Genomic DNA, 26,736 nt, shown 5'->3' on the forward strand with positions numbered 1-26,736 from the left:
AATTTATTGTGAAAACACTGAATTTTATGGCGTTCCAAGCACCTAGGGAAAGTCAGGAGATGACTTTAAATAGAGGTGGGGAGGATTTCATTGTAAAGCTTGAGTCCATGGCTCTTCTGAAAGTATTTCCCAATGATTAAAAAAAATCAGCCAGAACCCCATCCAAGCTTGACAGTGTGTAACTCGAGAAAAGTACACAGCATAATAGCCCTCTTCCTCTCTCAGGGAAGAGCACCAAGTCATCTAGGGTGAATTCACTTTATACCTAAGATATAATCTCTAATAGGAAATTTAAAACAATAACTTGAGACTTGGCAGTTTTATCATCCAAGCTATTGGGCTAAGCTTCAAGCTACTAATCCCTTGAGGAAAAGCATAGCCAGGAGACAACTAAAATGAGCTTAAGAATGTATATAGTCATTTTATTATAAATGGCTACTTCAGAATCATTTTGTGTTTGACTTTGACTTGTTCAAGGCAAGATTAGCCAATACACATTTTGGACACACTTGGAAAACAACCTGTCAATCTATCTGTGAGAAGAAAGATGCCTCTGAAAACTCATCATATTGGCGAGGGGGGAAAAAAAAACACCCACATTTTGGCTATTGCTAAAAGCCCAGCAGAAACCTCCTGTTATCAAGGATAAGTGGAAAATTACTGCTTATTATATGGTATTACACAGTTTACAGAAACTGCAAGTGCTCATTACAAACTGCACATCACACTCATCTTATCACCAGTGAGGGCGGCCAGAGCATGGGCACAGGCGTGCAACAAAACATGCTCAGTTTGGCAAGCCTCCCTATGGCTGAGGTCATTGCTGCCAATACAAAGGTAACAAGGAAGTGGACTGGCTGAGTGTACAGCCTGTCTTCCTGCCACCTCCAGGAAGATCTGTGCTCAAAGGCGCACCGGAGCTTCCCTCCAGCGGGCTCAAGGGAGAAGGAGTGATCTTCATTTATCCACCGAGGCCAAGCCCGCTCCCTTCTATGTAGTGTGTGGGTCCAGATTTAGCATGCTGCTTTCTCCCATAAATGCTATCCCTCTTGATTCACTCAGAGAAGATTTGGTCTAGCTGAGTGTGTCAGAATCCACAAATGCCTCTATTTACGTTTGGATCAAGGCCCTTCGGTGACGGTGGTCCTGAGCTGATTGGAAAAGCTTAATTAACGAGTCCACGAGAGGGAGAAAGTGCCCAGCCAGCGCAGTGCCTGACCTACAGCAGTGCTCGAAGTATGCCTGCTAAGTTAACGCATGGATAAACCGCAACTGTGGAGTTAACGCAGGCCCGTGTCCCACAGGCTGGGGGCTTTAGCAGGACAGGGATTCAGGATTAGTTGAAAGATAGTCTTCGTTAAGGAAGTGCCAAAAGGGGAAAATAGTATATCTGAGAGTTTCAGTTGTTCCATCCCCAAATATGAATGGTCTGGAACACTGTGTGCCCTGTGTTCCCCCTTCTCATCTCCTCGGAAATTTATAAAGTTAATTAATATTAATGTAAGAATGTGGTATTAATGCACTGTGAAGGTATAAACTGAAAACAGGCTAGCAATCCACAAACGAATGCATCTGTAATTGTAGATGACAGGACATTCCACGTCTTACTGAACACTTGATTACTACTTCAGGTAATTGTGGTTCTCTGTCCTCGCAGGGCAATATAACCACATCTCCGTGCACTGGAGGCCTTCAATCAGCCTACCTGAAGCACCTGCAAACAGGCCGAGGCTGTGATATGAGGGGCTCGACGGTGCTGTGAGAACATCAACTTTAGAATCATATCCCCTTGTTAGTGTAAGCCCGTGATCCAACATTACATTAGGGTAGGTCTGGATTTTCATTTGAATTGGGAAAAATGAATTGAGAAGATTCAGAAATGCGAAACAAACCAACAAGCTTCCATGAGCTCCTCCTTCCCCCACCCCTAGCAGACCCCAGAGAGAAGACTATACATTTCAAAGCTCCAGCAGTCAGAATTTCTATTAAGCCTATATATCCACTGCCAAGTCCTATAGAGAATTCAGCGGCTCCCTGGAGAACAAGGAAGGAGAAAAGAACAATATAAACAAGTTACTTTCCTCTAATAGCAGCGGCACCCACGCCAACTGCCCTCCTTTGCCGGAGCATCACCCCCACGGAAGACGCTTTCACTAAAGGCTCTGAGAAGCACAGGTAAGGAAGCAAGGGATCTAATCCAGGTTTTTTCACCAGAGGAAAGTTGCGACCTCTCTGGTACAGATTTAATGTGCAACCTCCTGGGGAGAGAAGGACCAACAAGACGACAACTTGCCTCACCCCTTCCAGGTCAAGACCGCGAAGCCACGTTACTAGGAGTACAAATATTCTTTTGTTCTGTTTAGGTTTACTACATGTGCTCTGTACTGTTGTATAAATTTGGATAAAGAGGTGAAAAGTGTATGAGCAGGAAGCACTCAGCAGCTCCCTCCAAAGCAGCTGGTAAATGTGTGCAATTCCAGATGATCACCACTCTGAAACTACACTTTAAAATCTTGTAAGAAATGTTTATTACTGATACTCAGTACATAATTTACAGCTCTGTGGTGAAATTCTCTTCCATCCCATTTCAAGGGCTTGTGAAAAGAAAATGTCAACTGTGGGGGGAATATGCTTTATGGATCTTGGCTTAAAACCGAGGAAAAACACACATGCAAGTCTCTTTTGGTAGAAGGAAATAGTCTAATAAATGGCCTAATGAATAGTGTAATGATTTTTTTTTTTAGTAGGCAATAGGAAGGAAAAGGGAAGAAAAACAGAAGATGCCAAACCTAGATAATGAAGCCCTAGGTGATTTGATATAGAGACCGTGCTTTAAAACCAATTTTTAAAACATGAATTATGATACAGCTAATAGGCTGAATAAATTAATATTCTGTGGAAGAAGCTGCAGTGAGAGCAAAACAGAAGATCATATGAAAATGTAAGTGGATTTGTTTTTTTTTTTTTTTAAGATTTTATTTATTTATTTGACACAGAGAGAGAGACAGCGAGAGAGGGAACACAAGCAGGGGGAGTGGGGGAGGGAGAAGCAGGCTTCCTGCTGAGCAGGGAGCCCGATGCAGGGCTCGATCCCAGCACCCTGGGATCATGACCTGAGCCGAAGGCAGATGCTTAATGACTGAGCCACCCAGGCGCCCCATGTAAGTGGATTTGTAATCTATAGTCTTCATCATGCCTTCTTGGCAGGTGAGCCGACTTCTGACTTGTACCTTTGTGTGATTTTTAAGTCTGAAGTTCATAGCTTCCTTTGGTTGGGAAATCACCAGTGTTTGCAGTTACAATGTGGGCCAGCAGTAAGCGGCTAGGTTCCAAACGCATCTTTTCAGAAACACATCCCTAATTCCACGCTATATTCTGATCATGTCTCTATTCTTAGAGCCCTTATGGGGCTGTTTCTCACTATGGTCTTATAGGCGATGTAACATTCTGGGAACAAGGGATTCAGAATCAGGAGATCTGGATTGGAATCTGGACCCTTCCATTAGATGAGAACTTGGGGAGGCATCTGTACTCTGTACCTGTCTCAGAGTCTCATCCGTAAAATGAGAGACTTAAGACGATAACTTCCAAGGTACTTTCAGTTAAACTATTTTATGACTCCAGGATCCTATTTTGTATTTTATACTTCATGTGTGTGTGTATGTGTGTGTGTGTGTGTGTGTGTGTGTGTGTGTGTGTGTGTGTGTGGTGATGGTTCCTGAACGTTCAGAAGTTGCGGACAGCCTGTAAGTTCCTTCAGAGAAGTGTTTTCCTGTCTCCTAGTATTCTCTCTCACAATGTAGCCTTTACCTACTAGGGTCACTCAACAAATATTAGACTGAATCAAAGCTGGCTGGGCTATGCATGTTATTACAGACCTAGTACTAGAGGCTACTCTGAGAAAATTGGCCTGTACTTCTAAGGGGGTAGATCCCAGTGCACCTTGAAAAATGGCTAGCTTTTTAAGAAGTAAACTTCCTCCCAGCCTAGTCCCTTATTTCCTCCCTCCTCCTAGACAGACCCAAGAAAAAGGGAATGCTGCCAGGCTACATGGAAACAAAATACAGTGGGGCATTCAGCAAAAGGAGCAGATACCTGTATTTGGGAGGAGAAAGGTCAAAGAAGAACTCACAGGGCATTTTTGGCTGGGTCTTGAAGGGAACAGGGGTGGGCTAGAGACTTCAAGACCAGACAGAGGAAATAAAGATAATTAGCTGATCTAAAGCATGGACTCATTTGGCAACAGCAATTGGGCCAGACTGAAAGGGAAGAATGATACCGGTAAGGAGAGAGTTAAAGAAATAAAGGTGAGAAAGTTCGGTGAGAGATAAGTACGGTAGTTATATATTTGAAATCTGAACGTGAAGTCTAACAGTAGGGCAGGATATTTGAAAATGAGATGTTTGGGAAAAGCTGGTTGGGCAGAGACAGAAGGCGACTCGGGCAAAGATCTGAGGTTTTTCTCAGTCGGCTGCTGGAGGTGCCTGTTCAGGGGAGTAAGGAGTCTTGGCCAGACTGCTCCCATCCAGCAACACTGTTCCAGATACCCAAACAGCAACAGATGCAGATAGAGTACAGATTGAAGGAGATCACTAGAATAGTCTAACGGAGAGGCAGGAGGGTCTCAGTTAAGATGGGGGCAATGGGAATACAATAAAGGAAGAAAGGGTATAAAAGAAAAGACATGGTTCCTGGCCGTGCAGGGACAAGGAAGAGGCAAGAGTCAAAGGGGTAAGAGATGCCCAGGAGAAGGGGCTTACCACAAACACAAGCAAGGCCTTCAAAGGAGAGGAGCTGTTTTATGTGTTTTACGGGGAAAGAGGACAATGAGCTTACTTTTTTTTTTTTTTTTAAAGATTTTATTCATTTATTTGACAGAGAGATAGAGAGAGAGCACAAGTAGGCAGAGAGGCAGGCAGAGGGAGAGGGAGAAGCAGACTCTCCACTGAGCAGGGAGCCCGACGTGGGGCTCGATCCCAGGACCCCGGGATCATGACCTGAGCCGAAAGCAGCCGCTTAACCGACTGAGCCACCCAGGTGCCCCAATGAGCTTACTTTTAGACAAGGTGAGTTTGCGAAGCCATTCTAGAAAGGGCCAACATTTAATGAAAAATATGAATGAAAGAGATAGCTGAAGCCAAGAGAATAAATCATATAGTCAAGGAAGAATGCCCTTTTAGTTCTAAAAATTGGTTCTATGTACATGCTAGATCCCTGAATTCACAGGAACACTTTGTTTTTCTGTTCCCTTTTTTTAAAAAAAGACTTTATTTATTTATTCATTTATTCACTTATTTATTTATTTAGAGCATATGGAGGGGAGGGGCAGAGGGAGAAGGAGAGGGAGAGAGAGTCCAAAGAAGACTCTACGCCAAGCTCAGAGTCCAGTGTGGGGCCCAATCCCATGACCCCAAGTTCATCACCTGAGCTGAAATCAAGAGTCGGACACTTAACCGACTGAGTCACCTAGGGGCCCCTTTGCTTGTTTTAACCCAGGAAGAAAATCTGAGCCCCTTAGCACTCTGGGATAGAGCTGAGTCGACATTAATCATGGTGAAATTATGGCACTCCTCACTCGGACCCAGAGACAAACTGAGGCAGGCCACTTTAAGAAGATATGACCAAAACTACAGTTACTTTCCTTCCTGCTGTCTTTGTTCACTGACTAATAAATAGGCTCTACTTTCCTTTTTTTTTTTTGCAGATGGACGTGCTGACTATTCATTTTTTTTTTTTAAAGATTTTATTTATTTATTTGACAGAGAGAGACACAGCGAGAGAGGGAACACAAGCAGGGGGGAGTGGGAGAGGGAGAAGCAGGCTTCCCGCCAAGCAGGGAGCCCAATGCGGGGCTTGATCCCAGGACCCTGAGATCATGAGCTGAGCTGAAGGCAGATGCTTAACGACTGAGCCACCCAGGCGCTCCTGACTATTCATTTTTATAAATGGATTTCTCTGATGACTGTTATTCTGGTGTCTCTGTGTGCTCAACTTGCTTGCCTTCGTTAGGGTTATGTGATTCTGACTTTAGAGGCCCACTGAGGGGCTGTCTGCATTGCTTTCTTGGCAGTGCCTGTCCCAGGGTAGGGGTTAATCAAGGCTTGGTCATGGTAAGGGGTGTCTCTGAGGCATCACTCTGGACAGTGCTGGGACAGGACCCTCTGCAGCCATTCTGAAAGCATGGGAGGGATCCAGAGCTCCAGGACTCTGGAGTGAGGTGTGTTCTGTCGGACAAACTCTATCTGCCCTGCTGGGAGAGGTACCTGGATTGCCTGGGCAAATGGTTTAGAGTTCCTCTCCAGAGAACAAGACCAGTTTTTGTTTGTTTGTTTGTTTGTTTTTTAACATTTTGCTCTAAAAATCCAGAGAAGCAATTGAAACATATTAATCTGACAACTCAGGATTTTAAATCAAATCAATTTCCAAAGTGAAAGGGGCACATTGGCAAACAGGTTTTAAAGCACTTGGCCCCTCCATAAAGAGAAACTTCACTCTTTCGAAGAGTGGTTAAAAATAAAGGTAATGGACTTCCAGCCAGTAAGCAATTGCAAGTGATAAACTGTTACCAGGGGATCCAAGTCATTAACTCGAGGGGCAAGGGTAGATGTGGAGCCCAGAGAAAATGGGGCCTCTGGCAATGACTGAAACCGTGGAGGATGGCTGTGAATGAATCAGCGATGACAGATCAATAATGGATTAATAAAGAGAAGTACAAGGACTACATTATTAGGGTCAACGAGCAACTTTTATGCTCTCCCACAAACTTTTCCTTGCTCCATGGGATAGCCTCTGAATGAAGATGGACGGACTTTCTGAGCGAGCCCTGTGAAGACGACAGCTCCGGACAGCAGCAGGACACATGAAACTGACCTGTGTCATGATTAGAGACAGAGTGGTCTGCCCATCCACTCAGACAACAATGCAAGGGCTAGGTCCTTGCTAGGCTACCATGGATAAGAATAAAATGGACCATATCCCTGCTCTGATGGAGCTTACATTCTAAAGGGGAAGAAAAGCAGTAATCTAATACTATGCTAAGGAATGGACCATTGCAAGCTGCACTATCAGCTGTGAAGGACAATAGCTCAGTTCTATGAGAGGGAATAACAAATTGCTCTGATTGAGATGGGTGATCAGGGCAGATTTTCCTGAAAATGTGGCCCTTGAGCCGAGGATAGCGGGAGTTAACCAGTTAAGCGCAGGGTGTGGGCTCCAGATAGAGGCCGTGGCAGGTGCAAAGGCCCTGTGGGAAGGCGTAGCATGATGCATGGTGGGACATGAGAGGAAGCCAGGCTGATGTGAACACAGACAGCACAGGAAGACCAATGCAGGGAACGTCTGCAGAGGTAGGAGGGGGCCAGATTGTGTAGGCACTCTAGGCCATGTGAAGAACTTGGGTCTTTATCCAGAGAAAAATGGGAAGCCAGTTGAGGGTTCAAGCAGGTATAAGGTCAGAATTGTCCTTGAAATGTGCCACTCTGGCTACAGTATGTAAACTTGAGGGAGGGTGCAGAGAGAACATGGTGGGGGCAATTAGCAGAGCAGAGGAGAGGAGAGAGATGATGGTAGTTGGACTAGTGTGATCTTGATTGATTTTTGTCATTTGGAATGTAATATTAGAATGAAAGTTATTCCACAATGAAAGAAAAATCTTTCTGACCATGCACATTTTAAGTGTGCTCACACAGCTCACTGAGAAAGTTTTACTGAGGTCTGTTCATTTTTTTAATAACATGCATAGAAAAAATGATTATCTTCACAGAGTAGGGAAAAGAGCTCTCAGCTTCTTCCTTCTGATCATTTGCTATCCAAGGGGACTTCATGTCCTTACTGATCCTTCACCTGTCAAATGTTGTGGGTGGGGAAAGGCCTCCCCACTGGTGGTCCACAGAACCTGTTGATAGCTCTGAATTTAGAACTTGGTTCACCTACTTAGCATCAAAATCTACTTTCCACGTGGCTCCCAACATATGGGTAAAGTATTGCATGAAAATTTTCTGTAGAGCAAAAGATAAATGCCTTCTCTAGATGGGTAGGTATGAGTCACTGACTCCTTACTGATGATTTCTACTCCAAAATATTCATCTACTTCTGGTACTATATAATCCCATAACAACAGTTTGATTAACACGTATCTCCAAGTCTGTTCTAATGGACAGAAGCCTTCTACAGGGCAGGTTCTGATATCTCCGCCTCATTAGCCCAGGGGACTGCCTACTGTCAGACCTGTCCTCCGTGTGTGTATGTGTTTTATCTGAATTGTTACTTTTTTCATTTTTTTTTTTTTTTTGCCATTCACATTTTGCCAGGTGCATGTTTCTTTATCGTTCAAGTTCTAAAACTCGTGGCAAAATTAACACCAATGCTTTTGCCCTTTAAAAAAAAAACACAGGAAAGAACATGACTGGCTTTTTTCATTACTGTCAAAACCTGTGTAGAAAAATGGAATTAAGTCTGAAAAGAGGAAAATAAAATCTCCATCGAGCCTTTTTACAGTGACAATAACACAACTAGAGCCCATTAATTGGCTCTCTCTTTAAGAAGGAGCAAGCAAGCACACTCCTCCAAACTCGCAGGGACAGGCGTCCGGGCGGGTAAGGGTAATTGGCTGTTAGCACAGCAGAGACTTGCAAGAAATAGTAATATTTCAGTACAGGATCTCTGCCACAGCCAAGAGCTGCAATCCCATCCTGGAGACTAAAACTTGACACTTTGTATGAACTTCCTCTGTCATTGGTATCAATGGTGGAGACATTTCCTTCTTTAAAACCCACTTTCATTCTATCGCATCACATTAACAGGGCAAGCCCTCTATGCATAACCCCTAGGTCACATGGTTAGCAGCGACCTCCCGGAACCAGCCCAAGATTTTTGTTTTGTTAAGTGTCAGGCTAAGAAACAAAGCTGGCGGAAAGAAAGCTTTCTCAACTTTAGCACTGACAATGGCCAAGAAGATGCACAAAATCACAGGCAAGGTAAATGGTCCAGGTTCAAACGTCTCATTTTTCAATCTTGCTACACTTTGGAAGAGTTTTCTGAGGCTGTAACTCTCCACCTTTAATTTATTCCGTTGTCCTCAACCACTGCAGCACTTAGAAAAAGAAACATGACTCCCTTTCTAAGATTCCTGGTGAATAAATAGCATCAGCACAGAAACAGACCCCAGAACAGAAGGTTGTCCTTCCCCAGGACTAAATGACAGTATACTCAGCAAGGGGGACACAGATATTCTGTGATATTAATATCATCATACTGAAGACCAGGGAGAAGGTGAGGTGACCCCACAGAAGCCTTTCCAGGTGACACAGAGGCTGTCAAAATGCTTCTCAGGGAAGGCACAGGGGAGAAACTTTCTCAAGTTAAGATGATGTGGAAACTACCTGACCCACAGGGGTGCTCCAAGGTCTCAAGGAGGCCGGGGCCCTCTGAGAGGGGAAACCCTGGGTGGAAATGGACTTTTGAAGCCCTGGGGAAAGGCAAAAGGAGGAAGTACTCTCACAGAACTGGGCTTTAAGAGGCCCAAGGGGAGAAGCAGCATAAGGAGAATGTGGCTCAGGTGTCCTTTTCAGGGAAGCACAACTTGTGCTTGGGGTAAGTGGCTTCAAGGTTCCAAAAAGCTACTAGGATATTGCTATGGACAGCACTTATTTAATTTCTTTAATTTATAGCTGGCAGTGAATAAACCATGCCACTCTGCCAACATATGCTGCTCAAATAACAGCAAGGACAAACTACAAATCTACAAAAACATTTATGACTGCAGCAAGAAAAAACATCTTTTTCAAAAGAAGTCATCTTTTTGATTGTAAAAGAAATATATGTAAATTGGTCAAAAATATAGAAAACTAGAAATAATTCACATAATCCCAGTGCACAGAGGCAGCCATTAACAACATTTTGGTGTATTTCCATCTGGCTTTCTTCTTCCATATTGTTTTTCCTACTTGTGAAAATACTTGTATAGTTTTGTACTCTGCTTTAAAAATATCTTACTATATAAGTATTTTCTTAAGTTATTAAAAACTCTTGACAACATTTTTAATGAACACTGAGGTTGGAGAATAAAACTTATTTAGGAGGGAATCCAGATAGTATATCTGGCAGGCAGATAGCTTGTGTGAAAATTCAGCTAAAAACTAGAAATCCTAGGTAATTCTCGATTATGGCTATAGAATACTTAAGTGGAAAAAGAAAAATTTCAGTAGTATCAATGATCAATTCTTTATAATTAGTAATTTATATTTGCCAAAATGTTTGCCAAGGGCATAGTCTTGGAGCGATGATGGCCAAGATGACTAGTACTTCTATGGACAAAATTGTCAGTCATCGAGACCACGACAAAGTGAAGAAATGGTTAAAAAATGAACATGAATAGAGTCAATATGTTAAGGAATATATGCTGGCAGTAAACACGACAGCTCTGTAACACGAGGAAGGGATAGCTAGGCACAAGGAAGAAAGGAAAAGGATTTGGGGTCATGGGGGAGTATCAACAGCCCATGTAGTAGAGCTTTTGGGGATTCAGGTTGAAGATGGATGACATACACTGACCTTTCTCCCTTCCTGGAAACCAGTGAGATGACATCAAAGAAATACAAATGGAATACACTCATAAAGGTGTGGCAAACTGGAGGGAAAGATATAAGCAAATCAAGATTTGGGGGAATTTCTAGAAAATGGCAGGTGGATGAAATATTATTTATACATCTGAGGGAGCAGGGTAGATTTCCATATTGAAGCAAAGTGAGCAGGGTAAATCAAAATAGTCCACATCCAGTCATATCACTGTGAAATTTAACACCTCCAACAATGAGAAGATCCTAAGACTTCTACAGGGAAAAATACATTACTACAAGTAATAAGAATCAGATTCTATGAGATTTCTCATCAGTAACATTAGATGCTATTTGGCAATAAATCCAAGCTTTCAGAAATCTGAAGGAACTGAGTTCTATACCCAGTCAAACTATGATTCAGGCATGCAAGATTCTGAAAATTTGCCTTTCACATAGCCTGTTTCTGAAAACAATTCTGAATACATTTACTCTGTGCAATGCCTATGAGAGATCTTGACTGAGACCCAACAAAGTCCTATTGGGCTTCGGATTCACCCAGGAGAGAGAAAGAAAACACTATGCCACTAGAGTAACAGCAGGCATATCTCCTTAGTGGGAGTCCCTGCAGGGGTCGATACCACTGAATAGGAGCTATTCCCACTGGCATGCAAGATGACAGCTCAGGTAAGAGTGGGCAGGTGTGGAACCACTCTGGCTCAGAAGCCTCATATTCCAAATTGAAACTATTATCTCTTGTAATAGCTCCATAAACAAAGATCCCAGAATTTTCACAAGGGATGTGCCTAGTCACAAAAGTCATCACACTTGGGAAACCCAAAGCTATGGCTTCCAACCAGATATTTACAGTCCTCCCAGGCCAGATGCAATTACCAATCAGGGGTAATTTTCATCATAAGCAATGTTGCCTAATAGCTGACATTCCATTTCTATCAGGTTTTCAGGGGAACAGATCTAAAAAGGTAACAGGGCCCAAGGTCAGTATCTCATTGCCAAGGAAACAGGGTTTTGTTAACCCTTTACCCACATCCAAGAAAGAGTGAAACCAACCTAGATAGGAAAGAAAAAGAAATTTTAGTTATATAGTAGGCCTAGGAAGCAGTCTGTTTAAAATTAACCAATGAACAAACAGTACGCCTCAGAAACCTCTGTAAATAGGAAAAAGAGGCAATTAGAAACTCCAAGAAAACAAAAAGCTAGCTAATATGAAGCTATTTGTTATATGGGGAATAATTCTGAGCACTTGTAAGAAAATCAAATCCATTTGATAACATAGTACAATTCTTCCAAGAGGGACACAAGTTTAGTGACATATTTCCCTCACTATACTAATCCAAGGAATTACAGATCTGCAGTGAACAGTGTTTACATAATCATAATATCATAATGAGTTTTTAGTCGTTTTCCCTTTTCAAGACCAATTTATAGTTAACACGTGGAAGGCTTAACTATAAGTTACAGAACAGAAAATAAGTGTCGTAAATCTTTACAATGTCAATGTGGTGGGACAGTTAACAGAAGATGGGGAGAGAGAAAGGGAAATGTAGGGTGGTAATTTCTTCATACATAGTAGGGAGTCAAGGATTACTATCTACAATTGATGGATCAAAATATAGAGGTTTAAGTATATTGTTTAATTTTAAAAGGTAAGTAGTTAGCAGAACTAAAGAGAAAAATGTAACAAAAAATGAGAAGTTAAGTGAGCTAAATTCCTCATTTTTAATAGCAAGGAATTAGTAAAGCTGATAAATTAATAAACACAGATATAAAATATTACTTATAGTTGAGCCATTATAAAAACTAAAAAAAATAGTCAAAAGCAGTTACTTCTGAGGAATGGAACAGAAGATGGGAAGGCAAAATTTTACTTTTCACGTATATCTTTCTGTATTGCTTAAATTACTTTTCCATGCATGTTTTACATTTATAATAAAAAAAGCCAATGTTGGTTTCTTACTGTATCGACACAGATTTAGGGTTCAACAGTAGAGAAAAGGAATCAAAGATTGGAGGATGAAGTCTTTTGGAATAAGGCTAAAGGGTATAGGATTAGATGATGTGAAAAAGGAGGGGTAAAAAGTAATTTTATAAAATCAGTTAGTACATTTGCAACAACGTGGATAAATGGCAAGGGCATTATGCTAAGTGAAAAAAGTCACACAGAGAAAGACAAATACTGTATGATCTTACTTAAACGTGTAATCCTAAAAAAAAAAAAAACTTATGGCAACAGAGAAAAGGGTGGTGGTTGCCAGAGGGTTGCGGGGGGCATGGGTGAAGGGGATCAAAAAGCACAAAGTTCCAGTTACAAGATCAATCAGGTCTGGGGATGGAATGTACAACATGGTGACTACAGTAAATGCATATATGAAAGTTGCTACGAGAGCAGATCTTAAGAGTTCTCATAGCAAGAAAGAAAACTGTGAGGTGACAGATGTGTTAACTAACTGTGGCGATCACTTTGCTGTATGTATCATTATACTGTACACCCTAAACTCACACAATGTTATGTATCAGTTATTTTTGAATAAGCTGGAAAAAACCCAAATCAGTGTATACAAAAACATGGTTATCTGTGATAGAAAATAAGCCTTTATCCTGAGAGTAAAACAAGCAAAGCTCCAACTGTAGCAGAAAGGACTTAGCATAGCAATAAAGGAAAATATCCTGCTCCAGGAGTAGAGGGTCTTACGAGGAGACACTGGGGAATCTCATTCCGTAGTTATTTTTCAGAGGACAGCAAAAATCTGTCCTTTGATTTCTTGACTAGGTAGAATGCTATCAAGAGACATGGCTGTGATCTCTAAAGATCCTATAGAATTTCGTTTATAACATGATTCACATACTTTATTTCAAAAAAAAGGAGGCTACAATTTCTGAAGCTAATAGAATCCTCTCTTGAGAACTGCTCTGGAGTATATTAGTTAAAAAGGAAAGGCTCTGGGGTGCCTGGGTGGCTCAGTCGGTTAAGCGTCTGCCTTCGGCTCAGGTCATGATCTCAGGGTCCTGGGATCGAGCCCCACATCGGGCTCCCTGCTCTGCGGGAGGCCTGCTTCTCCCTCTCCCACTCCCCCTGCTTGTGTTCCCTCTCTAGCTGTGTCTCTCTCTGTCAAATAAATAAATAAAATCTTTAAAAAAAAAAAAAAAGGAAAGGCTTTCCTCTTTTATTGTCTGCGTATCTTCTACTATATTTCTTAACACCTAACTCAAAAATGAAAGGCACAATAGATTCAGGTTACGCCTCCAAACATAAAGTCATAACCTTAAGTTCCATTGATTCTTAGGGGGTTAAAAGGTACTTGCCTTCTTGCTACTATTCTTGTTCTTATAATATATTATTTATTTATTAATCTGTAAAAACATATATCGCTGTAGCATATAAGTGTTAACACAGAAGGTTAAAAACATATAAATTATTTAAATCTACCAACTAATGGAAACAAAATACAAAAAGAAGTGGGGGAAAGATGTTGATGACTTAATACAAAGCTACTGGTGGCTGGGAGGTGGCGCCTGGGTGGCTCAGTTGGTTAAGTGTCTGCCTTTGGCTTAGGTCATGATGTCAGGGTCCTGGGATCAAGCCCAGTGTCTGGCTCCCTGCTCAGCGGGGAGTCTGCTCCTCTCTCTGCCTCTGCTGCCTCCCCTGATTGTACTCTCTTGCTCTCTCTCTCAAATAAAGAAATAGATAAATTAAAAAAAAAAAAAAGCTACTGGGAGGGATCTAATGAGTGAATGCATTTTTGAATCAAGAAAAAACCATTTAAATAACTATAAAACCATTATGATATATACCTGGGTCAGCAGTTAGCCAACCAGTTCTTGTTAAAAACCCATACTGTACCACACCTTCAGTAGGGGAACATAAAGAGATGAGGCATCTAATTTATAACACATAAAATGACAGACAAGATGGGTGATGGTAACCAGTGAGATGTGGAAAAGATGGGGAAGCAGAGGGTCTGGCCTGTGAGCTGTATACTCAGTGAGCAATGGCTCTGAAAAGATAAATGGGCAATTGTTCATGGGCCTGTAAGGCCTTCCTGTTGTATAAAACACGTTCTAGGCACTTGGAAATGAGCTAATCATTTCATTTCCCTGTTTCCATCATTTAGCTGGGCTTAGCCCTCTTTAGTAAGGCTTCGTGGTACAATGAAAAGAGCCCTCCATGTTCTCTTTTATTAAATGAGGACAATATTCCACAAGGTGTTTTATGTTCAGGACAAAATGAGACAAAACACACCAAAGTCATAGAATACGGGTTACTCAATAATTGTTAGTTTTCTTATCCAACGGCAGAGACGGCTACGAGATGTGTGCTCCGCTGAGAAGTAGCTGCCCAGCCAGAACTATGGTTTCCAGCCCTACCAGCATCTAGTGTGGTAAATGACTGCTTCTCCTCAATCGCATGCCAGTGGAAGGGACGGTCACTACATCCAGGCCAAGGCTGTTCAGAAGAACCAGGTGTACCTTTTCTCTGTTCTTTCCCCATTTGCCAGCTAGATGCAGATGATGCTGATGAGGCCCCAGATGATGGCAGAGCCACCAGAAGGAAGATGCCTGGGTTCCTCAGTCACCTGTGGAGAAGAGCCACCTGACAACCAGGAACGCCCATACTCCCTGCTACATGACTGAGAAATAAACTACTGTGTTAAGGCACCGGAATGTTGAGGCCACTTTCCGTTATAGATTCAGGTTATGCCTGAATCTATATCATTCCCAGGGTAAACTTTAAATATTTCTCTCATCTCAGTGCCAGCTACACTGTTACCTAAACGAAAGAAAACTTGGTATCCCAGGCCTCTAGTCATTTAATGCATATGGCTTTCGGGCTCCGTTTGCATTTACGTTGTTGTGGGGGAAAGCTAGGAGGAAGGATCCTGTGGGTTCTGAGTCTAGCAAGTGTCACCTTAACCAATGGAAGCATTAAACGTGCTCTACGCTGATTACGATCATAACGATGGTAACGGTGTCAGACATTGCATCAAACAAGTCATCATTAATGCTGTTATGAAATCTTGGCCAAGTAAGTCCACAAAAAGATGTTCGACATCATTCGCCGTGAGGAAAATGCAAACCGAAACCACCACTTCACTCCCACTAAGATGCTGTGAACAAGGAGATAGACAGTAACAAGTATTGGCAAAAATGCGGAGAAATTAGAACCCTCCCGCATTGCTGGTGGGAATGCAAAATGGTGCAGCTGCTGCGGAAAAGTCTGGCGGTTCCTCAAAAACTTGAACACAAAGTTACCATAAGGCCCGGCAATTCTACTCCCGGGAATATACTCAAGAGGACTGAAAATATATGTTCATACAAAGACTTGCACGGGAATGTTCATAGCAGAAATACGCATTTTAGCCAAAAAGTGCAAACAGTTCCAATGTTCATCCACTGATGAATGGATAAACAAAATGTGACATGTATATTTTCCATAGGATAGAATATTATTCAGCCATAAAAAGGAATGAAGTGCTGATACATGCTGCAACATGAATGAAGCTTGACAAAAGTATATGTTAAGTAAAAAAAGCCAGAAGAAAAGATCACATACTGTATGATTCTGTGTATAGGAAATGTCCAGAATATGCAAATCCATAGAAACAGAAGGGAGATAACCAGGCTGTGGGAACTGGAAGGAAATGGAAAGACTGCTAATGGGTAGGAGGTTTCCTTTTGGGGGTGATGAAAATGTTTGAAACATTAGATAGTAGGGATGATTGCCCAACTCTGTGAATACACTAAAAACCACTGGATTGTACATTTATTTATTTATTTATTTATTTATTTATTTATTTATTTTTAAAGATTTTTATTTATTTATTTGACAGAGAGAGACACAGCGAGAGAGGGAACACAAGCAGGGGGAGTGGGAGAGGGAGAAGCAGGCTCCCTGCAGAGCAGGGAGCCCGATGCGGGACTCGATCCCAGGACCCTGGGATCATGACCTGAGCTGAAGGCAGTCACTTAACCAACTGAGCCACCCAGGCGCCCTGGATTGTACATTTAAAAGGGGGAATTATATGGTATGTGAATCATATTTCAATAATAAAAAAAGAGAAATCTTCAGGCGCCTGGGTGGCTCAGTCAGTTAAGCGGCTGCCTTCGGCTCAGGTCATGATCCCGGGGCCCTGGGCTTGAGCCCCACATCAGGTTCCCTGCTCAGTGGGGAGTCTGCTTCTTCCTCTCCCTCTGCAGGCCCCTGCCCCACTTGTGCTCTCTTTCTCTCTCTTTGTTTCTCTCTCAAATAAATAAATAAAATCTTAAAAAAGAAAAAAAAAAGAAAGAAAGAAATCTCAGCTATTTTGCTTTATCTTGCCTCCCAGAGAATCTGGCTCTACCCAAAAAGGCACTGAGCTCTTTTTAGGTAATGACTGAGAGAAGGTATGATTCTAGGATTCTGGGAATGTGCTAATTTTGATCGGAGTGAGTTATATGGGTATATACACATGTAGTCATGATCTCAGGCTGTTCAGAACCCATAGGATCCTTCCTCTTAGCTTCCCCCCACAACAATGTAAATGCAAACGGAGCCCCAAAGCCATATGCATTAAATGACTAGGGGCCTAGGATACCAAGCTTTCTTTCGTTTAGGTAACAGTGTAGCTGGCACCGAGATGAGAGAAATATTTAAAGGTAACCCTGGGAATGACATGAGGGTGGGGAACGGAGTCCCAGAATAAGTACTAAAGTGTGTATTGCATTGGCAAAATTCTGTAAGGAAGAAAACAGTTCTAAAGGGGTAGTGTGTGGTATCAGGGGTGGGGACCCAAGAGAGGACTGCACATGGAAATCCTTCTTTTTCCTGCTCGGGGACATGTCATTTCCAAGAGTCAAGTTCAAACAACCAAACAAGGAAAGCTTGTTTGATCACATAAAAAAAATAAATTCTCATCAAAGTACTTAATAGTCAAAACTGAAGTAAAGGATCATCAGTATGTTTTCAACCTCCAACTAAGAATCTAATTTGGTGATTCCATAAATCTTCATTAGAACCTTCTGAATCCATCAGAAAGACTGTCTTTTAAATTCGAAACAATTCTGTGAAAAGACAAAACTTACTTGCAGGAGACTTTAGTTCTGTCGGCCACCATGGTCCACTGTTGCTGGTTGGTGGAGACCTCAACATAGTAGCTGTAGCTTCGATCATCGCAGTCCCAAAGTAGTAACCTGAACAAAGGAAAATACGTAAGAATGCTGTGAATGTTCTAGCTGGCTCTTTCCTAATGCTGTTGGCATAAGGAAATCCATGTCTACTTTAGCCCTCCTTCCTGCCTCCTTCCCCCCTACCCTGCCCCGCCCCCAGTGCTTCCAGGCTGGAGAAAAGAAGTGAATCCCCGGCAAAAGTCTGGTGACAGGAGGTGGAGTCAGTGTGCAATGAAAGCCATGTCTCTTTAGGAACTTCTTTCACCAGTCACCCAATCTCAGGCAGCGCTTGTCCCCTGAGTGGCGATGCTCTTCGGGTTGGCTTATCCGTGAGAAGATGTCCCCAAATCCTCCCTCCTGATTGATCTCCAGTTGGCTGGGCTGACCAAAGGTAATATGCTTGAGACTAGTGTTCATGGGGGGATTCTGTGCTTCCTGACTGATAATAACTAGTATGCCCCAATGACCTCAATTATCATGTTTTAGATTCCCTCTCATTCTTAGCAGACTTCTTGCATAGCTGTGGTACAATGATCTGATTTGAAGATACAAACAAACATATATTCGTTAGTAAAACTTTCTTATTATTTAGAGATTACTTGGGTTCTGTTCCTCATATCTCCTTTTTAGCTCAGATAAGAACCTGAGCATTGACTATGTGATTCCATTTACATGAAGCTCAAAAGAGACAAAATTCATCGCTGGTGACAGGAATCAGAACAGTGGTTACCTCTGGGAGAGGTAATGCTTGCGAAAGGGGATGAGGGAAACTTCCAGGATGCTGGAAGTGTGCTGAGTCTGACCAAGCGGTAGTTCATGGGTATGCACACAGTAAATATCCAGTTGATTTGTGCCCTGTATGTGTGTTACTCCTCAATTAAAAAAAAAAAGAATAAGAGAAAAGAATCTAAGTATTGTAATACAGGATTAGACAACAGTCCAGCATTTTGCTTCTGAAAGTGCCACAGTGGCAGGAAATGAGAGGCCATTGTTCTCTGATTCAGCCTCAAAAAGAAAAAACAAACAAAGAATTATGATTTCAGCCTCAAAAGTCCTTCTCATACAGAATATCTATCTATTGTTTTACATTCGGTCACGCACATTTGCTTCCTCCAATGGCCAGAACAGACAGTGAGCTCCCCGAAGGCAGTGCCTATGTCTTACTGATCCTTCTATACCCACGTACTCAGTATGGTGTCTCACCGAGCCTACATTCAATGAATATTTATTTGTAACAACAGTAATAATGATGATTATTACTATCATAGTGGCCAACATTTCTTTAATGCTTATACTGTGTACCAGGCCCTATGTTAGGTGCTCTATATAATTTATCTTATTAAGGGCTTCCAAAATCCCCTTAGCAAGCATTATTATTCTCATCAAATTGCAGATGGTGAGAGTAAGGCTTACAGCTGTTAAGTAACATGTCTATGCTGAAACAGTGCTGGCAGATAGAGGGTTCGAACCTGGTGTCCTGGCCAAAGCCCATTTCTATCATCCCTTTGCTGAGTGCTTCCTTTACTCCCCATTTATGGACCTGGGTCCCAATTTACAATCCACAAACTATCACTCTACAAAAGTAGTTCATATTATTTGCCCTTGATCTTGCAATGATAATCAGTAAAAACCCTTTACACAAGCTCAGTTTAGTGTCACCGATAACGCTGTTAGTGGAGATTAGAAATGACACTGTGTTCCCCTTACCTTTTGTTCCTTGTTTTCAAGTGTAATTTCGTTTGCTATCAATGACAAAACCCACACTCCCTAATATTTTGGAATTCATCTTTTAAGTAAAGCAGAAACACATTCCACCTTAATTCACCCGAGTAGTCCCCTCAATTCGCCTGGGTATTTAATCTCTCAAAGTACTCTGAATGAATCAGACAGGGTCCCACCCTATTGTTTTTAGGTGTCTAATAATTCTGCTTTCAGATTATACCAGCTTGCCTGATAAGAAAGTGAATCATTTCCCTCATTAGTCATTTCCTCGAATATTATTCTAGTTTCTTAGAACTTTTATGCAGTTAGCCTGTTAATTTACATTTATGTTGAGTAACTTTTAAAAGTATAATTTTTATTTCTATGTTTGTCTAGCTCTTATAAAAATTATAGAAAGACTGTTGATCTTCTCATTAAAAAAAAATTCTACTCCAAACATAAGGATTCTGTTCATAGTGTATGTTTCAAACATGTTCTGGACTGAAATAATTTACAACTCTGCCAGAGTAGATTAAAAACAAGAAAACAAATCTTCAAATTAATTAATCATTCTCTTTACTTAACAACGCTGGTATGACAGGCTTTTTGGGAAACAATGCTGAGGCTATCTCCCCAATGGGATTTTGGATTATTTGTGGAGAGCCAGGTTTATCATAATCCCTATCCTTCTCGATAATCATGAATTAGTGTTTCTACCAGTGTATCCAAAGGAAAATAATCAGGCCCTTTTGGGATTGAATCTAACCAGATCTCAAAATATTTCATGGAAAAAGACTGCCCTGAGGAGATGGGATATGAAGAAGATAAAAAGGAAGACCAATTATAAGTAAGTATCACAAATGCTCTAGTAGAAATTCCTGGAGTGAGAGGATATTAAAAGAATTTTTAAAGTAGTGCATATTTTGTCCCTTAGTAGCTTTTTCTATAAAGTCCTCCAACTTGTTTCAAGACAGATTTTTATTTTAAAATGAAGATCACCTGTGATTCTAGTAATTCTGTAAACACATACAGTCTGTGCAAATTATTTGGAACTTGTTTCTTTCGCTTAATGATTTATTATGAACACCTTTCTTTTGTATCTATCAAATTTGCTTTCTCATCGTATGTACTGGCTTCACAGAATTTCACCTTATGGATGTCCTACGATTTATTTAATCAGTCTCTTATTATTGGACAGTTAGGTAGTTGGTAATATTACATTGCTAGGAAAACTCTGTGATGAAACGTTCTTATGCTAAATCTATGACCACTGCCTGTAAAGTTTCTGTAAGTGAAACTCCTGGGGTAGAGTAGGTGAGGCCTTGACACGTATTACAAAAGGCTACACACCTCTCCCCTCCCCCAAACAGAAGTCTGTACTAGTTTATACTCACATTACCAGCCATGTATATATAACAAATGCCTGCTTCTGTGCGTCATTGCCGATATTGTGTATTATGTTTAAAAATACTGACAATTTTTTTTTTTTAAAGATTTTATTTATTTATTTGAGAGAGAGCACATGAGAGGGGGGAGGGCCAGAGGGAGAAGCAGACTCCCTGCCGAGCAGGGAGCCCGATGTGGGACTCGATCCAGGGACTCCAGGATCATGACCTGAGCCAAAGGCAGTCGCTTAATCAACTGAGCCACCCAGGCGCCCAAAAATACCGACAATTTGATAGATGAAATCTATGTCATTAATTTGCAGCTTTTTACTTATCATTGAACTTGAACACTTTACCCATTTTCTACTTATATTTATCCTTTTGTTAATGACTTACAAGATGCCCTCTATATTTGAAGGATATTAATCTACTGCCTATCATAGTTTGCATGCTGAAGATATTAATTTTTATTAGCTCAGTCTATCGATCTTTACTTCAATACTTTCTCCTGGCCTAAATGCTTTTCTCTGACCAGCAGCCAAACGCACACAGTGGTTGAGTCATCGCCTTTCTATTCCTCTATTAAGAGTCCCTGGGGGCTGGAAATGTAGGGTCATGGTGACTCCTGAGTGGAAAAGGGACACTGATGGATCTCAGGTGATCAAGCCACCTACACTTTGGAGTTTTTAAGAGAGATTCTAATTCATGTGCCTGGATGAATATTTGCTTGGAATTTAGACTTAGCCAGGAATGAAAATCCCTTTGTTGATTCAGCTGAAGAAAAGCAAGCACAGACTAAGGACACTAAAGAAAAAATTGGCTCACTCTCTTTTTCCACGGAGAGGAATTCTGTTCAAATAAGGCACAACTGAAAAACCCACCAACTCCCTCACTTCTTCCCTTGCCAGCAGTCTGTTCCCATGTCTGTGTACTTACAACAACAGAGGTACTTCTGATTTGTAATCTGCTGAGGAACGTTTACTCAGGGAGCTCGCTCAGGACAGACACACTCCCTCTGACCTTATTGGAGAGGCGCTCCTTAAACACATCCCCCTACATCTAACACACCTCCACCCAGACATCAGAAGCCATTTCCAGAAGGGGCTGGATAAAGGAAGCCACTGGCCAGGATCTATTGATGCAGATCAGGTCTTACTTGGCTGTTGCCACAAACCCCTCTCCCTAACGAGCACCGCATGAAACGACCGGTGATATTAAACGTTGTCTCCTCCATCTTCCTTCAGTCTCATTGTGGAGTTCTCTTAAAAGCAGTGAAGTGCTGGGCTTTTTTTAATTGATTAGCAGATGTGATTTTGCTTACATCTTCCATAAATGCTCTGGCTGGCTGCATACCATTGATTACCGGGGTTCAGTTTACAGCAACTAATTGCTCTCCTTGCTGCTGTTTTGATACAAAATTCAATAGTGAATATGTTTTCAAAACTCTTGTCTTTGCGGCTTGAGTCAGAAGTGACTTGAGGCAAACCCAGTGGACTGAGTTTTCCCTTCTTTAAAATAATTGCTCTCTCATCAGTCTGTGAAGAAAGTTTCCAAATTGTAGCATTCTAATTGGAAAGTCTGCATTATGCATGCGATGACAAACTATGTTGTGCTGAATGGCATTTTTTTCATCCCTTTCTTAAGGGATTAATTCTGTGCCAGATTGGGAACAGTGCTGAGGTTTAAACAGTTGAGATCAACAGCTTCCCCACTGAATCGGTGTCTTTTCGGTCAGCAGCAAGTATCTGTTTTGCCTGTTTCTAACTGTCCATCACGGGAGATTCCACTGGAAGGCCCGGGACCACGTTGGCTGACGCTGCCATGTTCCTCGCTCACGCAAAAACCCGCAATGAAGAGAAGACAATGCCGGGATATTAGTAACACACTAATTTGTTATCAAATCCATTTCTAATCTCTCAGCCAAAATCCAAGATACTCTGACCTCAAAGGTTTAGACACTAGTCTTTGTTCAAGATCTTCAGAAATTAAGTTCTTTAGAAATAATCTTCTTCCGTTCAACAAATATTTACTGAGTATTGACTAAGTGACATTAGGCAAGTCACTTCACTTACTTGCACTTCGGCTTCATCCCTTGTGAAATTAAAGGTCTAGATTCGATGGTTTCTAAGGGCTCCTCCAGTTGTAATATTTTAGAATTTGCTGCAACATTAGTAGAGGTGTGGGGGCGGTGGTTAGAGTTTTTTCTTTGCATGTCTGTCCATTATACAGTGACTCTTCTCCGGGAGAACTGTTTCTGGCCTAACCCTGAGGTGGACATGGGGGGTTCCTGAGCTTGGTTTGTGGACCTGAGTACATTCTGGGAAGACACATGACCCATGCTGCACCAACTAGATTTCGTTTCTCAAGAATTGAGAATTATGTGAGATTCTGGCTTAATTGGCCCTGTTTGCTTAAAATGACATGATGAAAACATGGCCCTTCGGGGGTGACACTCTTTCACCAGAGGCACAAAGAGACAAAGAAAGTCATCTGCTATGAGAAGCAAAGAAGACAGAGGATGTGGCCCAGGGAGGGGTTATCTTGGCTCCTGGCAGGATTCCAATAGCTGATTTAGCTCTCTATGAGGGCCACCAGAGTTTCTGCCCTAGTATTCTATGAGAAATCTCCCCATCTTTTTAATAAACCTGCCATTTATGGCTTAAGCCATCTTTATGTGGTTTCTGCAGCTTGGAACCAAAGAGCCTAAGATAAGCTCCTAGCACAGTGCCCGAGATGGAAAAGCCACTCAACAAAGAGCAGAGGTTTCCATGAGATGAGGGTGACAGTGATGACATGAGGGCTCCAGGACCAGAGAGACAGGAGGTGAGGAATAGGGATGGCAAGGAAGCTCGCTTTGGATGGAGATCTTCATTCAATTATGAAAGAAGATTCTTGGGGTGCCTGAGTGGTTCAGTAGATTAAGCCTCTAACTCTTGATTTCTGCTCGGGTCATGATCTCAGGGTTGTGGGATGGAGCCCCGCATCAGGCTCCCCGCTGTGCGGGGAGTCTGTTTGGGATTCTCTCTCTCCCTCTCCCTCTGCCCCTCTCCCTGCTCATGTGCCGGCTCATTCTCTCTCTCTCAAATAAATAAAATCTTTTTTTTTTTTTTTTTAAAGAAGAAGATTCTCTCAGTGGAAGCTGAGAGTGGCAGGGCTGCATTGTGGGGTGGAAAGGCAACCGGACTTTGGAGCAGGCTCTGCAGGGTCTGCCAAGCTGCAGGGAGGGAGCCCTGCAGAGACAGGGCACTCAGCGTAGTTGAGAACTCTCTTCAGCAGTGGCCCTGGGGGAGCAGGAGAGAGGAAAGCAGGGCCTCCAGGGACAAGGAGGATGCAGGGCAGGGTCAGGGAAGAGAAGGGCCAGAGTATCGGCCAGTTCTAGGCTGCTGAGGGGTTAACTGGGGCCAAACGGGGCCTACTAACTTTCAGAATAGAGAGGGACTAGGGGTCGTGAAGCAAGAGAACAGATGTGGCAGACAGGGGGGTGAGGGAGGAGGGGAAGGAACTGTGGTCACAGAGGGAATCTTCCGTGCTTTGGCACCTCACTCACAAGAGCCCAGTTCCCACTCTTCTGAGTGAGGAGCAGAAAGACAAACATTACCATCAGAGGCTCCATTCTAATCTCTGCTCCTGAGAGGCGGAGGCGGGGCGGGGGGGGGGGGTAGCCTGTAACAGCTGCCAGAAGGAATCATACAGCTCTGGAGGAACAACTTTCCAGGGCAGAAACTGGGACTTCCTCGCAGATGAGAGGGGCCCTCACTGTCGGTTGCCACAGGTTCAGTGATGCAGCTTCCTCCTCAGGTGGGGAGGAAGGTCAAGCTGAGACGAGCTGCTGGAGGACCACGAAGCCCAAAATGAGATTCTCAGCAGGAGACTGGAGCCAAGTAACAGCGCTGTGATCGAAAGCGTGTGAGGCAGAGCAGGTGTGAGCCCCGCAGACTGCAGACACAAGACCCCCCGAGGAGCTGCCGCCATGGGGGTCCTGCCTCAAAGTGGGCCGCAACCTCTCAGGGCAGAGGGGACATCTGCCTTCTTCTGACAGCAGGAGGAGGGAGACACGGGCTGCTCGCCAGATGGAGTGGGAGCTTGGGAGCTACGTTAGTCACAGGACATCCGAGAGCCTCCACGCTGATACTGTATAATCTCTCATGTCTTGGACACAGAGGGTGATTCCTCCAAGAGAGGGAAAAATAACGGCACTGGCTAACAATATTCTCTTGCAGTTGGAGAGGGAAAAGACAGGTGCAAGTGCTTGGTCGTCTGGCATATGTAGTTTCTGTGTTCAGTCACTGAAAAGCCCCAGGATGAAGAAAAAGTGAGGAGACAGGGCAAAGCATTACACTGGGGCTTCACAGTGTAGGCTGATCATTGAAAAGGGAGGGAATAAGAGGAGGGGCTTTCTCTATCAAATCTTACATCCCTACAGTAAAATCCAGGTAAATTCTATGAAAGTGGAGAGATGCCAATAGAGAACATGCTCGCAGGATAGGGCGATATGGATAGCTGGATGGGACAAGACTTCCCAAAAGTTTGAGACAGTACAAAACTACCCATTTTTTTATTTATTATTATTATGTTATGTTAATCACCATAAAACTACCCACTTTTAATAGCTAATTGAGACCATCACTTCACTCCTCAGAAGGATTAAGTTTTTAATTTCAAGTTTTAGGGGATAACATAAAAGGTAACCCCATGCTACCAAACAGCATGACTGCCCCTGCGATATTCAATAAACACTGAGTGCGGAACGAATCCCACCTCACATTCACACAGACCTCACTGGTTTCAAAATGTTTTTGCATACATTATCACATTTGGGGGGAAAAAAAGACAATTTATAATCAGCACACTTCCTGCTTTCAATGCAAATCTATTTTTCTAAGTTACTTGGTTAATTTTCTTACGGGGGCTAAACACCGCCCAAGCAATCTTTCACAGATTACACAGCCACTTGGCAAACCCTTTATTAATAAATAAGTTTGGGCCTAGGCTTATGATCTAGATTTCATACTATACAGTCCAATTTGATGAAAATTCTTTCATTTTATGCTTTCAATGTGGATATATGAGAAAATTTTGTCCGGGCCAAACAGCACTTGTGAGAAAAAGCAGTTTTCTTCTACTTTTCAAGGTGACTCTTTCCAATACAGTCCCTTCCTTAAGCAAGACGCTGGCCTCAAAACTGTTGGGAACCATTTCAAATGGTCTTGTTAGATTTTAAAAGGTGAAGTCTCATTATGTTACAGGCCTTTTCGGCTGTGACACACTAAGCGGGCGTGCAGCTTTCACAGATCTTTCCCCGTGTTTAAATTCGGCATTGTCCATGTCCCTCTTGGCAGTGAAGCTGTCTTCCTTGATCGCAACAGCTTCCTCATCAGGATGCGCACACAGCACGCACACGGCACCAGTGACATTGGCCCAATTTGGCTCACCAGCAGGATCAGAAAAGGACGTGCAAGGGGTGGAAACAGAGAGCCCTGCCCAGACCACAGGGCTTGGCTCCCTAGGTGCCAAGTCCAGCTCACTCTCCGCTGCATTTGCTAGGAAGGCTGGTCAGGGCTATTGTGATTTAAAAAGGCCAGAACTGGCTAATGGCTGAGGGCAATATGCACTTGGGTGAGGGTTTCTGTTTCCTGTCCCCAATTCTGTGAAATTATTCGCCGCAGGGTGAGAGGAAGGGGCAGACATGTTTAAGAACTCAGAGCTCCCTGATCTACCAGCTGTGTGTTAGGGAGCTTACTCCCTGGACTTGTACGCACATTTATGACCCCTGTAAGATAAAATGGCCCCAGTGTGAGTCCAACAGGTAGGGGAGTAAGGTGTCACCGGGCTCCAGGTTCCTTGTGTAACACCATCCAAAGGCCCCTTCTTCAGCTTTCGGGACCAAGCCCAGTCAGGAGGAACCACCCTGACCCTGCTTCTAGAGTGCAGGG

At 42.6% G+C, this 26,736-nt stretch overlaps 1 protein-coding gene across 4 annotated transcripts in view; it reads right to left on the bottom strand.

The window, feature by feature from the left end:
• BTBD9 (BTB domain containing 9) overlaps window positions 1-26,736 on the bottom strand; it is a 411,265-nt gene that overhangs the window by 77,084 nt on the left and 307,445 nt on the right. For all 4 annotated transcript variants that reach the window (XM_081827407.1, XM_081827405.1, XM_081827406.1 and 1 more), the window contains exon 9: window positions 17,634-17,741. In XM_081827407.1, coding sequence (XP_081683533.1) covers window positions 17,634-17,741 — 108 coding nt within the window. The remainder of the gene's footprint in view (window positions 1-17,633; window positions 17,742-26,736) is intronic.

The sequence above is a fragment of the Leptonychotes weddellii genome, chromosome 8 (genome assembly GCF_054177405.1).
Source record: "Leptonychotes weddellii isolate Sample4059 chromosome 8, ASM5417740v2, whole genome shotgun sequence".
Lineage (NCBI taxonomy): Eukaryota > Metazoa > Chordata > Mammalia > Carnivora > Phocidae > Leptonychotes > Leptonychotes weddellii.